The sequence below is a fragment of the Apostichopus japonicus genome, chromosome 8, assembly GCF_037975245.1.
Source record: "Apostichopus japonicus isolate 1M-3 chromosome 8, ASM3797524v1, whole genome shotgun sequence".
Lineage (NCBI taxonomy): Eukaryota > Metazoa > Echinodermata > Holothuroidea > Aspidochirotida > Stichopodidae > Apostichopus > Apostichopus japonicus.
Genome location: NC_092568.1, coordinates 15,315,613 through 15,334,789, shown reverse-complemented (window position 1 = coordinate 15,334,789; position 19,177 = coordinate 15,315,613). Strand labels below are relative to the sequence as shown.

General features: G+C 38.8%; 1 protein-coding gene across 1 annotated transcript; it reads right to left on the bottom strand.

Moving 5' to 3' along the window:
- Positions 1 to 767: 767 nt before the first annotated feature.
- LOC139972109 (uncharacterized) lies at positions 768 to 13,456 on the bottom strand. The gene is made up of 5 exons (XM_071979046.1): positions 13,036 to 13,456; positions 6,293 to 7,314; positions 4,773 to 4,839; positions 4,291 to 4,457; positions 768 to 3,452 (listed from the first exon to the last, which is right to left on the bottom strand). The coding sequence occupies exons 1-5, from the start codon at positions 13,265 to 13,267 to the stop codon at positions 3,435 to 3,437; spliced, it is 1,506 nt and encodes a 501-aa protein (XP_071835147.1). The 5' UTR covers positions 13,268 to 13,456; the 3' UTR covers positions 768 to 3,434.
- Positions 13,457 to 19,177: the final 5,721 nt, after the last annotated feature.

Below are 19,177 nucleotides of genomic sequence, written 5' to 3'. Positions count from 1 at the left end.
AAAGATTGTGAATGTCAATTTACAAACCACTTTTGTTTGTTTACGGTCAGGTGTTATTATTTTAAAGATTTTTCACTGTAAATTTACAAGACGCTTCATCCTTTTTATTACCAGATGTTATTATTTTCAAGAATGTTTCTGTAAATTTATAAACCATTTCAGCTTTTTTACTGTCAGTTATTTTCCTTTTAAAGATTTGCACAGTAAATTTACAAACCATTTCAGCTTTTTTACTGTCAGGTGCAAGTTTTTTAAAAGTATATTGAAGATTTGTCACTGTAAATTTACATGACAATTCAGCTTTGTTACTGCAAGGTGTTTTCATTTTAAAGATTTTCACAGTAAATTTACATACCATTACAGATTTTTACTGTCAGGTGCCATAATTTGACATATACTGAAGACTTGTCACTGTAAATTTACAAGACAATTCAGTATTTTATTGACAGGTGTCATTATTTTCATGACTGTTTCTGTAAAGTTACAAACCATTTCAGCTTTTTTTACTGCTACAGCTGTAGCTTAAAGATTTTAAATATATTAAAGATTTTACACTGTAAATTTAAAAGACACTTCAACCTTTCTACAGGTATTACCACGTGTCAATATTTTAAAGATTGTTTCCATCGTGCCAGGTGTATTTATTTCACAGATTCTCACAGTAAATTTAAAAACCATTTTAGCTTTTAACCGTCAGGTGCAAATATTTTGAATATGGTTACTGTAAACTTCCGTAACCTTACAAAGAGAGAACAAAAACAAAAATATACATGACAGTTCAAGTTTTATTCCTCTAACACTCAAAACGACGCAAATGTGAAAAAATGAAAAAAATGATCATTTTGTACTTTTTGCTTCTTACTCCAGTCACATGAGCTGTCCATAGTTTCATGGCTTACATGTTACAGGGATGATTAAATGGGAGCTCATAGATCTGTTAACAACAATTAGTTAAACCAGGGAGCTAAAGGCTTAGTGATTCCTTGACTACATTTATCTTTGTTGACCTCAGATGACCTTTGACATTCATGTTCTACTCATGAAGAAGTATGTCACTATTTTCCCTTTTAACTGAAAATGTCAGTCCACACCAACAACATTAATGTGCATATTCTTCCATAAGCAAGCTATACAATCAATTTTAACTTGATTGTACCAAGCATTCTGGACTTCCGTTTACAAGTTTTCATGACTGTTAACTAGATAACGTTTAACCTAACCCCAAAACAACAGGGGTGAAGTGCTCATCACAGGAAAATTACATACCAAGTATGTCCTCACCTGTCCAGACCTGGAAAAGTTAGCATGGTAGAAGCTAAAATTTGGTTGTTTAAAAGAAAAAAAAAACATTTTTGGTCAAAAAATTACCCCAGAAACAATAGGTTTCTCTTCTTCCCATAAAAAAGCTACACGCTTAATAATTTACGCTTGATCAGACAGATCATTCTAGACTTATCATGTTAGCAAGGTTTCCGAACTTTAATCTCTGTTGTACAACCTTCTTCCATCCATCCTTGACTTTATAGATACCTCAAACTGAAATCAAGGAATCAAAAACATGAACAGTGGACATCAGACACTGCTGCGAATATTTAATCATCCATTACCATGCACTAGTAGTGTCCAACTTCTTCCGTAGAAGAGAACGAGAGTTATGACCATAACAATTTGTTGATATAGCCAAACTACTGTTTGAACTATCTATCTCAATTCCAAAGAGATATCGGCGACAAAGCTGAGTAAAATTGTAGGCTTTCTATGAAAAATATTGCAATTTGAACAACAAATTGCATTTAAGAAGTGTAATGGAGCTTTTAAAGACCTTTTCAAAGATTAAACTGTCACATAACAAATAAAAAATTAACATCAAAAGCTAAAGTTTTTAAAATACCACCCAGTTTACTGAACTTCTTTATTAAGTATCTGGCATAAACAAATAACTGAAAACTTTTAAATTTATCAGGTCAGTAAATCTCCTTTAAAAAATGTGAACATCACCTGACTCAAAGAAAATCCATTGAAAGAAAATTGGCATTACTTCAAAGTCGTTTTCTCAATGTCGTATTAGGATTTCCCTGACAGCAACCAGTTTATAACCCAGATTCCATTTTCTTCAGAGGAAACTGGGGGTGGGGGGGGGGTCTACCCAAGGCTGCAGGTGCAGTCACACAAGACCTTAGACACCTGCTGTTAACTTCCAGGAAACATTTTTCATAACATAAATATGAGCAGCACCAAAACCAGCACAGAAATGACGTAATAGGAACTACCATTATTTCTTTTGGGAGGTTGAAGAGGGGAAATAGGGCACCATGCCACCATTGCAAAGCACAAGTCTCTCTGGCACAATTTAAAGTGCTTTAAGCCATTGATATGATCGCTTGCTACTGCACATTGTTTGAGTGAATCAATTCATTGCTTTACATACATGTGTAAAACAATTCTAGGCTATTTTATGTTTATCTCAGAAAAAAACACCACAGCCCTTTAAAATAGGATGGTATGGTTAGTAAGCAACCTGCCAGGGTTAGCATTAGACATGGTTTTATGCCTATATAAATTTGTAACAGTCTGGTTTAGCAAATGATGCCCATTATTTATGCTAAGCAACATGTACAAACTGACCAATATTAATTGTCGCAGCCCCCACTATTAGAGTCTTTGTTGTGATCTGAACAGGGATTTCTCCAGATAGACAAATTTACAATCCTCCCTGCGGATTAAACTCCAGCCTCAAGGTGAAGACAGATGTTCTAGATCAAACTATTGGAAAAGGAATCTACTACTGAGACATGGTTGCAGGGAACAAACTTTGGCACCCATGGCACAAAAGATAGGAAACCCAATGACAGGCAATCACAGACATCCATTTCACCCAATACAGAAAGAATCATATTGCCACCTACGAACACTATAAACTTTTCTTCAAAGAAAGAAAGGGTCATATTGCCATACAATTTGTACAGAAAATGGTGATGCCGATGGCTTACAAATTTTTATTCGGTGGCAAGTTATCAACAATGATCATATGAGACATGTAAAAAAACATAACACCTAACCAGACAGACCTATTGAGTGTCCGGTACAGTAACAAAAAAGTAAGGCAATGAAACAGACTTAGATTAGTTACCTAAATGTTCTTAGTGAAATCTCTTTGAGACACATCGAGTAAACAGCAGTTCAATCAAGTTTGTCATTCTGCAACTGGCACAGAACCTCTGTCATGTCCTTAATAATTTTGTCACATACGTACTACTATTCCACCGCCTACTTAAGTAGCTTTTGCAGAAAAACTGTACAACCGTACTAAGGACCAACACGTCAACCTGTCCTACAGGTCCCACTCGCTTTCGAAGTCTTTCATCTGCCCCAACAGAGTGACCACCTTCGGATGCACTGCAGACTTCAGCTTACTTTTAGCAGAGGTGTTCGGATTAAGTCCAACAAAGCACCTGTGGGATGAACAGGAAAGCATGCATTACAATGTAATCAAATGACTGATGACTTTTGCAAGAGTTGTAGGGGGGGGGGGTAGGCTGTGCACCAAAGTTATTTCCAGCAGCTGATTTGGGATTTCAATTTAACAGCATTATATGATGTTCCATTCAAAATCGACGAACAAGCTGAAAGGAGCACCACCTAAGGGACATTATGACAAAGTTTCAAGAAAATCAAATGCTATTTGTAGGAGAAGATGCATTTTGGAGCCTATTGTGCCCCTTTAATGACCTTTGACCTTCACAAGGTCAAAGATGTCCCAGGGGTCAATGAACAGTGGCCAAGTTTGGTCAACATCCATCAAAATATGACCGTTTGGGGGCCTATACTTCTTTTCACCAAATTTTACTGTTTTAACTCAAACGGCATTATATGACGTTGCATTAAAAATTTACGGACAAGCTAAAAGGAGCACCACCCAATGTACATTATGACAAAGTCTCAATGAAACCGAATGCTCTTTGTAGGAGATGCATTTTGTAATTTTTCACACAATGACCTATTGTGCCCCTTTAATGACCTTTGACCTTGACTTTCACAAGATCAAAGATGTCCAAGGGTCAATGAACATTGTGTCCAAGTTTGGTCAACATCCATCAATGAATAACTATCTGGGGCCAAAAAGGCAATTGTTGACAGACTAGCTCAACCAGCATGGGGCAAGGGGGTCCATTATGTGCACAAACCACATTCTAAGAAGGTCTGATGTCTTTGGTGCTGAATGCTAAGATAGAAGAAAGCTGAAAAACGGGTACTACCACTCTCCACCTGACAATCAGTTGCAATACTCACCGTTGAATGAACTCCATGGTCACTGCACCCTTTGCAGGATATGTTGAATGCATAGAAACTAGCAAAGAGCATCCCCAGGGAAATGGCAAAATCATTGATCTTGTGGTTGTTGACTGGGACCTTGTCTACAACAATCCCGAAATGCCTTCCTGCCAGCAGTGTAGGACCTACCAAAAAAAAAAGATGTCCACATGATTTTCCCAATAAAACAAGTGGGTTCTCAAGCGCCGAATTTTGCAAACGGATCTTTGGGCCAAATATTCACTGTATTATTCCGTGGCCTCTAACGAGGACAATAGAGTTGTAGTTTTATAGTAACTGTTTGGAGCCTTTGGCATGAGACAGTCGGCAAATTTGTAGTCAGTTGGCATATATCTGACTCTGAAAACATGAAAAGGAAGATTAAGATACATTTTTTCAAAGGTAAACCACACTCAGACCTGATCATTATTCCGGTGATTTGCTTAAAAATGCTCACTTACCAAAAACAACGATGCAGGGTGATGGCGATCCAATTTCATCTGCCACCTCTTCAACTGTGTTGGTCTCCTGATAAAAGAGATATCTCCTTATTAATGGGTAAGTAAATGTGATTTGTAATTTTGTAACGATATAAATACATACTGTGCAGTGCAGTTTGTGTAGTTGTGGTTTTCCAGGCATAAATAGCAGCCAAGAATGGAACATCCTCATAGCTCAGAGAGGATGGATCCCTCTAAGGTATAGAAGTGCCATGTATTTTTCTCTGCATGGCATAAGAGGCGACTAAAAGGAGAGGACTTGTATTGACTAACAACAGGAAGACACTAAGCAACACATGTGTATGGTCATTTTCACAATCAATGTTGTAACGTTCAATATTGGCATTCTTTGATCCATGGAAAGCTAACCAAGTGTGAGATCTTCCTAAGATATTCTACCATTTACTTGCCCTAACTAAGGTTTACCAACTTGATCAGGTTAACCTTGTAGATTTGACAAAATAATATGTGTCATGAATCTGCTAAGTTGATATTGCATAATTCACAGTGGCTTTCTTTTTTGGGCATATCATTTTATTCATACATTTTTAATTCTCTAAACTTGTTATGCATATGAAGTTCCATTCAGTCTGGGGTTTTCAGAGTGAGCCCTAGCCTTCAAATGAAACCTGTCAGCAAATTGTGGTTGAATCCTTGCATCCGACGTAAAGAACTTAGTCAAAAATATACAAAACAATTTGCAGGACAATCATTTTAGTGCTGTTTTTGGAATTCTTATTTGGGGGTACACTTAGTACTTCTCCTTTTACACAATAATGTTAGCTTAGGCCACATTATCATGTACTGTAATAGGAGAAACAGCTCTGGAGGCAAGGGGCGCTACTCCCTTTTGGCTTTTTAGTGCTGAGATGCTTTAGTTCGTGTAACACAACCACACTAAAAAGCCACCATAGCCACTCAATTCTTCCGTGTTTGGATATAAAATGAAACGTTGTCTCTTTGGCTAATCAAATTCCATGATTTTTCCAGGTTTTGAAGCATTTTGCCTCAAATTCTATGACTTTTCCAGGATTGAAAGCATCTTATTTAAATTCCATGACTTTTCCAGGTAAGGCTGGGAACCCTGCATCTATAGAATTAGAAGATTCAATTTGATTCTTAATGAAGCAATTTCTGGGTTTTTACTGAATTTTTGAGGCTGATTTAACCCCAGCCTAAACGGACTACTTATTGAATTATTTTCATAAACGTTTTTCTAATTTCTACATTTATGCAACATACATACAGTACACAGGTGTTATCCACCAAAAGCAGTACCAATCCATGGCATGATGACAGGCCGTGCCAATTGGCCAGCCTCCAGTTCCATTACTTGCTGTATTGCAGGATTAATGTTATCTTTTGACCCTTTTATGTTGCACTAACCACAAAAGTACTTTAATACAGAATGTACTGCATGCCAACAAACCACACCCAGTAGGCCCTATAGTTTGAATACAGATATGCCTCTCCATACCAACCTGTGAAAGATGCAAAAAAGAACTAGCATCTTCTCCAAAGTAGCTTGCCAGGAGGCAAATCAAGCCAGGCAGCTCTGCAGAATTGTTCTGAGCTTCCAGCTTCATAGTCTCAATGTTCTTCAGAGTGTCTTTCATGGTGATGCTCTTTGTGGGACACTTACGAAAGTACCGCAGGATGCGGCGCCCTTTGGTCTCCAAGGAATGCTCCAGCGTTGGCAGAAGATCGATTCCAACAAGCTCCTTGAAGTGCAAAAACATACCCAATTTTTCTGACAGAAAGGGGTATTCCTCCAACAGACCTTCAATGGTGACACTCTTTGAATTAATCAAAGTGCGGATTGAGAAATACACACTTTGCATGTGCGATGTGATTAGGTCTTCATCCCAGTCTTTCTTGCCAGCTGCATACATTTCCTTCAATGCAAGAATCTTCTCTTTCTGAGTGGCCTCAGTCTCTCCCTCAGGGAACCCTCCCGGTTGCCAGTTTATGCAACCATACGAGTCCCTCTTCTTGATGCGTTTTGTCTTCGGTTCGGTCACTTCTTCATCGGAAGTACTAGTCATTGAAGATGAAACAGATGGAACCGGGAGGTAGCTTTCATCTCTTTTTAAATTGTTTACTCTGTTTTCGAGTTGCTTCAAGATAGAAGCCGTGCCATCACCAATAACTTCACCTCCAATGTCGTCCCTGAAACTCGCAGGGTACGCACTCACAACCTTTTTAGCAACAGTGACCAAGTTTTTCCGGCCTGGGCTTTCATCAAGTTTGAAAATGTCATCACAGATTACTCTGATCATTTCCCTTCTTTCTCTGGGGGCTGGTCTCTTCTTTTTCTTTAAGCAATTGTTTAAGTTTTTAGACATCTTGCTCCAATGGACTTCGAACGTATCAGCCCAGTTTCCTGCGCACTGGTCTCTGGAAGGTTGAGTGTGTATGTCTGGTGTCGATTCTGTTGACAGTGTTGAGGTATCCAGGTCAACGGTTTCCTCTCCCTCACTCAGCACATTCTCTGGAGCAGTATCTTTGAATGAGAATAACCATACACAAAATAGTTATTAATACTGTAGAACATTAGGTCAGCGCATAAGTTTGACTGTCCCAAGAATGTTAAGAGCCTGCAGAGTTGGTGTTTTTTATTTAATCCAGAAAGCCAAACAGCTTAGTAATTCATTGACTGACATAGATATGCTTTGTGCAACTTTGATCCTGCTCTAACAGCATTGCAGACTTTTGTGTACAAGGTTTTCAGACTTTAGCCTCTGGTGACCTTTGACCTTGACTTTCAGATGGTCAAAGGTGATAAAGCAGTCAATGAACATTATATCTAAGTTGGGTCAACATCCATCGAAGACTAAGCCAGTGAGGGCCTATAAAACTTTTTTCTCTGATTTTACTGTTTCATTGCTACTGACATTATATATGAACATCTATCAAAAATATGTGTAGAATTTATAGGAAGCACCACCTACAGAACATTATAACCCAATTTCAAGAAAATCTATTGTTTTTGTAGGAGAAGTAGCATTTTGCAGTTTTTCCAATTTGTTTACAAAATAGCTCATTATGCACCTTAAATGACCTTTAACCTTGACCTTCAGAAGGTAAAAGATGCACCATCAGTAAATGAACATTGTCTCCAAGTTTGGTTAACATCTGTCAAAGAACAAACATTTGGCAGCAGAAAAAGAAAAAATTTACACTGGATAGATAGAGTGACAGTCCCATCACAATAGCTCAACCAGCATAGCTGGTTTGAGCTAAAAATCAGAACATTTTAGGCAAAAGATTTGGCATGGAACTGCCAGGCCGATTTTCTGTTGAGTGAATTTTTACTTTGCATGCCACCTGCACAGTAGTGTGGATAAGGCAAGTTTTGGGGCAAAACAAATTCCGCCCTCCATCCCCCAGGGGTCCGGTACACGTATGATCCTGTCCCTCCCTGTTCTATCTTTATTATTACAGCCAAGTGGTCAAAAAGGTTATGTAGTGCACCCCTGCACTGGGCTAGTTTAGATAAATTGTCAATTAAATGCTTTCAAGCAATTGTTTACAGAGGATTTGCCTTCATTGAACAATGACCACTGCAGACACAGTGGGGCTTTCATATTGTCGAAGTACATACAGTAAGCCTAGCTGTATTTCTGCCAAATCTAACATGGGTGACATTTGCAGAATTCTACATAGAATATGGATGGGTTATGGTCTCTGACCTGTACTCATTATTGCTATGTGATTGATGTGATTAACTAATTTTGAAAACTGAGGAACAAGGCCCAGAATAACAAAAGTTAAGGAAAACATGTCTCCTTTGGAGAGTTGGGCTGTCTGCGGTCATGAAAAATAACCGACATGGTCACGCAATTACTTTTATTTGCTGAAATGTTTAAATGGGTTTACCAGACCTGCCAACTTTTCAAGTGCTAAAACTGTACTTGAGAGACAAAAATTTGTATTTTTCCCCCAAAAACTGTATTTTCCCTGGCTGCCAAGAATATGCCCGAAGATGCAAGTGTCACATGACAGCATTCGCACTAATTAAGGCTCAAAATTATGTCATTTGCACATCTACAGCCAGAATCTTCTGCGGGATAATCCCGCATAGATTTCTATAGGCCTAGCCCCTGTCTAGGTCTAACTTAGTACGAGGGACTGCAATAAGTGTTCACATAGATCTCAATCGTAGCACATGTGCAATGTTTGCATGCTCAGTTTATTGTCGCACAATCCAGCTGCACCTGGGAGTCTACTATGACATGCACGTATGCACAACAAATCAGAGTTACGATTGGGTAAAACTGTCTTTGATTGACATTTCGCAGAACTGGTACATGTCCAATTCTATTATGACCATGTGGAAAATAATGTACAAAGTCACAGCAGATTCAATAGCCTAGGCCTACCTGCAATTCCACGAAGCCATCACGAACTTTCATGTTCATACGATTAATCCCCTAGGCCAGCTTCCATTTTTAACTTTCCGTATGGCGACGAAGTCGAAGGAGAAGCTTAAATATTGCAAAACATTGCGCATTTCGACATGCACGAACGGTACGCGACGGCGATATGCGACGGTAGAATTGTGTCCGTTCTACAGTAGGATTGCCAGATTTTCCGACTGCCTAATGTGGTGCAGTAAATGTTGTTGTGCACACATGCAATCACTTTCGTAGCCAAGTTGAACGTGCACAATGCAGAAGCCTGATGCTGTGAGTGTTTCATTTTTCATCTGAAATGCAAAACCAGCAACACCGGAGACCTGCTCTGCTTTTATGGAGCATTGTACGTACAAATATCAACTGTGTCACACCTTGGCACTGGGAGTTATTGCATTAAATGTCTGAAAATTAACTTTGACCTTGTATAACTTCACACACAAAGCTCACCAGGGTGTCAACCCATTGACTTTTTTGATCGGAAGGTACCTTTGATATCCAAACCTAGCATCAAAACCAAACATTTTCTTTTCGCCTGCTTTCTCCCAAAATAAGCACATTTTTTCTAACGTGACCTTCTGACCATGGTTTCAGATGTAGTTTGATCTCCTGATTCCAAAAAACAACATGACAAGTCTGTACAGCCATCCTAACTCTGACCGAAATTCTTTGACCCCATATAACTTCGCACACGAAGGTGACCTTTGTGGACACCAAAAACAATAGGGCACACCTTATCCATATGGCGGATCTATAGTCCAAGTTTGGCCTCAATCCGACTTTCCCTTATTGTACTGGGTGTATATGTACGGAGTGCCATGTGTGCCAGAAAACTATGTTTAAACCTAACACTAATATACACACTGTACATATACACCCACTACAGTGTATGTACTGTACACACTGTACATACATGTATGTACTGGTTGAAATTCATTTTATAGTAAAGTCTACTATTTCAACCAATTGTATATGTACAGTGTGTATATTAGTGTTAGGATTAAACATAGTCTTCTGGCACTCATGGCACTCCGTACATATACACCCAGTACAGTGTATGTACTGTACACACTGTACATACATATGTATGTGCTGGTTGAAATTCATTTTATAAGTCTTCTAATTTAATGAATTCAACCAGGAGAAAACAAGTTCATTGCTAATAGTATTTTTTTATATGAAATTAAAAACTGCACAGTATTGAATTGAATGACTTTGAAGTACAGTACAATACCCAGGCTCAAAACACATGGAACATCAAAACAGGCAAAAACGTTTTTTTGTAAAAATTCCAAACTTTGAGGATTTTTCATTTCAAAATAAGGCAAAACACCCTCCTGAATTTTTTTGTACAAACAGGGTGATACTATATCTCTTCCAGAAAAAATTATCAATTTTTTTTTCAATTTGACGCGTTTTCAGTTATTGGCCGTCAAAGACGACCTCTTTTGTACATCAGAGCAACTTCACAACTTCATGAATTAATATTGGGAACAGCTAGAACCCTGAAATTTGTTTAGGTGTAAGAACTTTATACTTATAATTGAAGTATAAAACCCTGACAGCTCTAACATGGTTACTTTGGTAAAAAATTGGCATCAAAACCCCTACCTCATGCTGAATCGCAGCATGAAATAGCAACTTTAGAGTTGCACAACTTGCAAACATATTGTGATGCCGTTGGTCATCATATATGTCGCCCTCTATTTGTCGTAGGCTACATTACGTAATAATTACAGGTCACGTGATGTCTGCTCACCAGCTCTGCTGAAGCAGACCTCAAGACTTGTGACCAGTCTTCGCTCCCGATCTGAATCGTTTGGTTCGGTAGTAGCCCTGGCTCCGACCATTGTGGTCGTACTTGTATCTGTCTTGTGTTCGTCTTTTATACACTTTTGTACGTATCGTTATAGGACTCTACTTCGGTATTGAGACCTCGTTTGTGACCATTATCGTTAAGTGCATGTTTTCTACCTATTATTGAGGGCTTCGTGCCGATGTATTGTTTGTACCGTGGCTGGTTATAGTAATAGATTGCGAAATCTACACAGCGCTTGTTCTTTACTCGTTTATCTATGTGTTATATCTTTTGCATGTAATAGCGAGATTTAAGGCTCGTCGTTACTAACATACAACCATCCAAGCCGCATTTGTTTCAATACCACCACCAGTCCTCAGCAGGGAATATTTAGACGCCACAGAATCTTAGACTGAGTTAGCGTTACAATATTATAGGAAAGCATTGTAATCATTATTTTGTAATGTTTGTACTAGACATAATAACTTCTGAAAGAATCAAGTACTCTGAAGCAATGATTTAGGAGTAATTCATCACTAAAAATAGCACATTTTTTAGTGAAAAGTACAAAAATCGAATATTTTGACACTTTTAAGTTGACCTACAAGACAATATTTGTGTTTATTAAATTTTTGTGTTCCTGTTCTATAAGTTAGACTCTATGGGCATCTGTAATAGAAAGGTAGTAGAATGTTTAATTGCTGAGAAATGAGACCTTAAAAGTCAAGAAAATGCCAAAATGCCATGGTGGCGACAAATTGCGGAATTTCAATGTGTGATAAAACGGCCAATTGTAAAACAATGCAACTGAAATTTTCAGAATATGCTTATTTCATGGTGGTCCAATCATAAAATAAATTTGGGAATTTTTCAAAGATGTCGAACTACAACATACCCCAAAATTTGGTGATTTGATATGGAATGACCCATAGGTACTGTATATAATTATCAATTAGTAGCAATAAGCCCCACTCCTTAATGTAGGACTGTTCAATTATATTGCATGGGCAATTTTATGGTACTACAACAATAGGCTTCACCCCTTCTTATAGGACCGCTCCATTAAATTGCACAGGTAAAACATTTTTCCTTTTAATCTTAAAACCTCTTTTGTGACAACTTGAATGAAAGGAGAGGCTACATGAGTGTAGAATAAAATTACACCTCCCACTGCTACACACCAAATTTCAACTTGATAGGAACAATCATTCTGGACTTATTAATGTTTACAAGGATTTTATACTGACCTCTGACCCAACCCCAAAACAATAGGTATCATGTACTCATCATGGGGAAACACATACCAATTATAAGCTTCATCCATCCACGTAGGGTCAACGTTATCGTGTTTACAAGCCTAAATTAGGCAAAATATCTACTTTTCACAATTTTCCCATTTTTTTAAACAAAACCGAATTTCAGCTAACTGTTAGACTTACAGTGAAACCCACAGCAGCCTCGCAGTGGATGAATCATGTCAAGAGCAAAATTTAGAACTACACTGGAGCCTGGAACAGCCGGGGACGGTGAAAACCGAAACCAGGACTCATAGACCTGTGCAGCAGCTTATTCATAAATCACCATCACACTACCTCTACTAGTACAGGGGTGTAAGAGAGGTTTTGAAAAAAGTCTGAAAAAGTGGTAAGTTCGGTCGAAGTTAAAAAATCGGAATTCCGCGTAAAATGAGAGATTTCACAGCCCTGACTAGTGTAAGAGTTGCTGGGTCACTATGAACAACACTGACATTTACCCAACTAAATCGCACGCTCAGAAATAAGGAGTTACCGGGAACAGGCAAGATCACAGCCTATTTAGCCCCCATTCCCCCCCCCCCCAATATTTTAACCAAATCGCTGCTCATGCGGTACATTTTGTGTCCATGTGATATTGCCAGTGTACCATAGTGACCTTTGACAATATATCATTATCATATTATTATAATGTAAGCATGAGCTGGCTTCTTTATTGAGAACCAGGCTCCAGTATTACTTAAGTAAAGTATATTTACCTTCACCTGCAGTTGACCACGCATCTATGAGTCTTCTGCGCTTAATAGGCTTCAGCATAGAGAGGTCGTCCTCCGTAACAAATCTCAGATCACCCACAGATTCAACTCCAACATCCACAAGTTGATCCAGGACTCCATTTGCAAGTGCCAGTGGCAAGGATGGCAGTGCATCACTGATAGCAGACTGAATGGGACTAAGTCTTACAGTATCGGATGAATCATATGCATCCATTTTTTCATTTACTATGCTTTACCTGACCTGTATAGTAAAACCAAATTAAAACACTCAAGCAAATGAGTGCATGTGTATGCATGCCACACATTAAAGCAGGCTACTACTCCACTGCAGGCTGCAGACTGCAGCGTATGCTTGATCTGTATCATACTCAAGCACTAACGACCTAATTTTTCATGCCCAATACACAATATTTATTAGCATGCAAAAATTATACTTTTGTTAAAAAGTGATTTGTGATTCATTGCCTGAAAGTTTTAGCTTGCTGGTAGTAAGTGCAGGATGCACAGTTTGCATTATCATCTCTACATGTCTTCACAATGACATTAAGTTGTGAAATTATAAAACTGTGTGGTAATGGTGTATACATTGTAGGCCTATGCTATGGATGTGATTATGACACAAAATTATAGCATTCAGACTAATGTTTGTCAGTTAGTCAATTGTGTGCTGTACCTCCTATACCACAGATAATGCAAGGTTTGCAGGTAGGCCTACTGCACACCAGTGGTTTAAACCTGTGGTCAGCAAACTAGAGGTCACAACCCTTCTGAGGGTCCCAAAAATATTTTAAGGGTCTAGACAAAATTGCAAGGGAAAAAATACTGCCAAGTTTTTCATTGACAATGGAGTGATTAAAGTCTAGAGCCAGTGATCTGCATCGTGTTGTGTTGCCGGTACTCCACATCAGTCAGATTTTTGTCCACAGTAATGGTGTTTCTCATGTAATATTAAACTGAAACCGAGGTGGTAGTACTAGGCACTGCCTTGACATACGGTGAACTGTTTAACGCATATAGTTACACAGATTTTATACTGGCAATCGTTGGTAGGTTATCGCTCAATGACAGCAGCTAAGTACGCTTGAGAATATTGCAGTGCTATGCTTATATTATCGTCATTTAGCAAACATTACCATGATGTTGTATACCGTCCGTCTACTACTTTATCTTCACGCACTATTCACACATGCCATTTGTCAAGTTGCATCAAAGCGGGCATGGGGCACAAGCTAACAAGGCCAATGCAGCCATGGGTCATGGGGAATACTGCCTCATAACAAGTTCTGAGATGGACACAATCCAATTCTTCAATGGTTCAAGCTGGAACGCTCAGGCCAAGATTGTACTTCGCCCTCAAAGTACATTATGGGCAAAATAAAGGCAGGATTAAAAAGAATGGCCGTTTGGAGAACACTAGTTTAAAACATGCTTCTAATTGCACTTTAAACCGGTTGTCCAAACGTGTAGGTTTACCACCGGTTTACTGCCCTGCCCCCTGGTACTATCAGACATGTGCAGTGAAGGGTTCTAGGCCTACAAGTTCAGATTGGCATGTCTTAATATGGGATTGCGATGAATATTTCTAGCGTGTCTAACAAGGGACGAATATTAGAAAAAATAGCGTTCTTCTCTTTTGGAAAGAAATTACTGATTTTCAACTTTTTATTTATTATTATCAAGTGTGTTTAAAGAGTAATGACGGTTTGAGTAAAAACTGTAACAGTAACGCTATGAGCGGCTTGTTTGTACTCTTGGTCTATTTGCACTCTGGGCATACACACTGGGCATACACACTGGGCATACACACTGGGCATACACACAACTGTGAACTGGCTTATTGCTTTAGGCTGGCTTTGTCAATATATACCTTAAAATCAAAATCCCAGAGTCAGCTTTGCAACCAAGTGCTGAGACAATCAAGGACTTACATTTTCTTGAGCATGCCAGGGGTACTAGGAGTGTGTCATGCAATTAACAATTACAGTATTCATGTGTCTTTGTTTTTTTTTTGCCTGTGAAATGTATGCGTATAAAATGCCCCCCTCCCCTTTTAAGTGCTGGGGCGGTATATAATTTAGAAGGGACATGCCACCCCTATACTGTAAGGCTATACCACTGTCACTAAATATTCAATATACACAAGCAACTGAAGGTGTGCCTTGCATCTCTTTGAACCAAAACAAAATTTACTCACCATTATTTACACAGAGTAAGAAATCAAAAGTGAAAACAGTTATGTTTTAGAGGGAGCAGAAGTCTTCCTCGAACTAGATATGCAGTAAATGGATAATAGTCCGAAAGCTTTGATATATTCACACACACTACAGTATTGGAGGGATGCAGCATATATACTCCTAAACCTTGAAGTATGGTGACAGTGTGGAGCTTTACTAAAAGGTATGCTTCGTCACATACCAAAATGGTCAGAAGTATGCAACCAAACTTCATGCCCTCACAAGCTACAAATAACCCTGCACTGTACTCGGTACCACTAACGTGCATTCCTTGACTACAAATGGCCAAATCAGTATTTACATTTGCTTCTAGCAAGGCAGACCTGATCTCAAGACTGAAAATCTCAGGATTCAAACACGTTCCTTTTTTCAAGAGAGAACTTTGATTGAAACAGATTCCCAGCACTGTTATATGCTTGCAGCATTTGGTGTCTCTCTGACAGAGTATGTGTTATGTTGAGCAAATTATGGCAATTTCGGCTACATCTTTTGAAATATGAGTGCTTGCTTTCAAAACGAAGAGTCCACAGTCTTATCAATGGTCCGAGCTTGACTATCAATTCAGGATAGTGACTGAGAAAGTGATGTTTGGGCCTGAGATTTACACAAGGAAAGACACTTTTCCTCCCATCGAGATACTCTTCTATCAATACTCTGAGGTAACCTATTTCATTGAACGTGATCCGGGGAGCACAGACATACTGAACAATTTCTCGTAACAGTAAAAACAGCTTCCAAACAATGTCACTTGGGTCACAAACCTCCTGACCAAATAAAATTGGAAACAACTTCATCAAGCACCAATTCTCCACTGCTTGTCCACCAAGCCTGGTAGCATTTTGGTTGATTTTTGCAGGTTTATTATTGCTGTCAGGACCAATAAACTTAAACTGCTCCAACTTCCTATTCAAGTTTAGGTAAGTAAACCACTGTTTTTCCTTCACCCAGTAATTTATGAAGAGCGCCAAGTCGTAATCTACCACACCTTCGAAAAGATCATGCCCCAAGCAAGGTGGTAGTCCAGGAGAACACACATGGTAATATGTGAGAGCATTGAAATGCGAGTCAAACTTGATCCCTTGATAAATACTTTCATTAGATTGCCGGAGTTGTTCCACACACCTATTATACTCATCAGGAGTTCTACATTTACCATTAGCATAAGGAGCGCCTGAGAGAAATTCCTGCCTTGTCAGCAAGCAAAACCTACAAAAATGTTGTGCAGTGAAACTCTCAACAAATCCACCAATGGTGTGTGACCCTAAGTTGTCACCCATGATACAAGCCAGGGACCCTTTAAATCTGCAACCATCTTTCAACTGTATACCACTTTCCTCTAATGATTTTAAATCTTCTATGAGTCTTTTGAATACCTTTTCTTGACCAAACTGCTTTAGATCACTTTCTTTGCAAAGAAGTGCAAGCTGCAATGACTCAATCGATGATCGATACTCGGGAGGGATATTGCCAAGTGAATAATACACGGCCAATATTTTGTGTTTTTTTTCGCAGAGCCTAGAGGGTTCACTACTTCGAAGGCATCTTGAAACAACATAACAGGGACTACATTGCTATCACTTTTAAACAGTTTGTTTTCCCTGAAAACTTGCCCATCAGTGATGTCATTTAGTGCAGAGGGATTTGTACAATTTGCCTCAGATTTTAATGGCGTTGACTCATTTTCAAGGAGGAGCTTAATGGTGTCCAAAAGAGGAACATAGTGGCAATGATGTATTTTACCTGATATGCCGCTGCCAAGGGCAATAGATACCGGGCACACAAAGTTCAATGACTTGTAGAATACTCTTCTTGTATGTTTGGTGCGTAGTTCACCTTTCACGCTATCAATGGCAAGCCACTCATCTTCGGAGTTTATATAAGCAACCAATTGCTCTATGAAATCTTCACTTACTTGTGCCTCCTTCAATTTACTTGTAAGTTTCAATTCAAGAGAGGCCTTGCAAATATCATGAATACTTTGCAGCTCTTCCACAATAGTCTGTATTGTTGACTCTGGAACCAATTTTTGTCCCTGCAGCTTAAGCAAGAATAATGCAAAACTTTTCAAAAAGTCAGTTTTAGAAGTGTTTTCCTGTGGAGCTTCATCATTTGATTTATCTAGATCTATGCGACAGTCAACTTCTTCCAAACATGGGCTATGGGTGGGGCTAGGGGACATAGAGTGGTCATCAATGGGACTGCTCAAAGATGGGGCACCATTTGTTAAATGCGTTTTGTAAACATTGTTGATGCTTTTCACACCCCACTTTCTATGGTAACGAGACAAATGAACAGCAAATGTCGTCTTTTTGGTAAATTTTCTTTTGCACTGGCTAAATGGGCAGTTTATAATTTTTCCATCATCGATATGTTCTTTAAGATGCCAGAAGAATGACTGCAAATTGGGGCATTCTTTTTGGCAAAAGGGCAGTGCACACTTGAGCGATTGGTTTAATGTGCAAAACTGGCTTAAGCCCAGAGTAGAAGCTCTAGAAGATTCACCATAACTTAAGTTACGCCTAGGCACCCTAGACCTATGATGTTTTCGAGTGATGTGAACTTTCAATGAAGTGAAAGTCCTAAAAGTATACTGGCAATTTTGGAAGCAACATGGAAATTGAACATTTGCCAAGTTTCGGTGGCTTCGTAGGTGGCCTATGTAGTTAGCGACACTATTCGTTGAGGTTTTGCATATAGTACATAAACCAATGAACATTATTCCCCATAAAAAGGCAAGTAGTGTCAGGATATTCATATGGCCTGACGTTTCCTGTGTCTTTGTGACTGTAGGCCTAGGCTAATGCATACTGTAGATTACAGCTAGGCCTATTCATGAGGACGTAACTCATCTATAGTAGGCCTAACGATAGTCAATGAGCTTGTTACTTGTTACTGTTAGGAGCAGGCAACTGCAATTACTTAACGCTAAACGTTCGCTTCGGCCTAGGCTTGAGCCTAGAGGCCTGGCCCAGGTAAATTACGCGTAGCCTAGCCTACACACACTTCAGTCACTCAGTAGGCTAGGTTAGAGTCGGCTTAGCCTAACTTGTTATATTACAATAGTGTACTGACTGTGACAACATGTGGCATACATGACACATAGGCTACAAACTTTAAAAAATTAGTGGTTTAAGGTCATCAGGAATTGTTTAGTCGAATTACCAAAGATGCAGAAAATAATTCGTCGCCTTAAAACAGCCCGATAACAGTTCCGCTTCAGCAACCGAACCTAGCGATGAAGATACTGTACTGCAACTGTATTACTACAGTATACTGCAGGCGGGGCGAGCGCGCGGCACACAATTTATACCGGTTCGCGCCGGATTCGTTATGTTTTATTACCTCATAAAGGATAAGTGCTAGGGCCAATCAAATTCTGCACATCGGTTAATTTAATATTTAAATATATATGTTTGGCTCAACAATCCTAATTTTTATCGGCACTAAGAGTTTTACCAGTCCCAGATTATTCTAAAAATACATTGCCTTGACTCGATTTTTAAACTTTCACTCTGCGGATTTTTTTGTAATATTCTGAAAATGAAAAGTTTTTCCTATCTTTATTTGAATAAAAAATCAGCCTAATCTAAAAACCTGTTTGCGTTTCACATGGTAGTTAAATAACGACTAATCAAACTGTACAGTTTTGGTAAAGTAATTTATTCTCCTTTTTTATTTTCTTCTAATTTCTGGGTTTTCTTTTAAAATGAAATAAAAAAGAAGACACATAAAATACTCTAAGATTTTACTTATAATTGTTTTGAGGAGCCAAACTCTGTCAACTTCTGCATCCATTGCTTGTCTTGTACTCTTGTATGAAATAAACAAATAGTCAACGGTAACTTCTATTTAGAGTTCACTGTGGTTGGCTCTCATGCCCGACCCTCTTC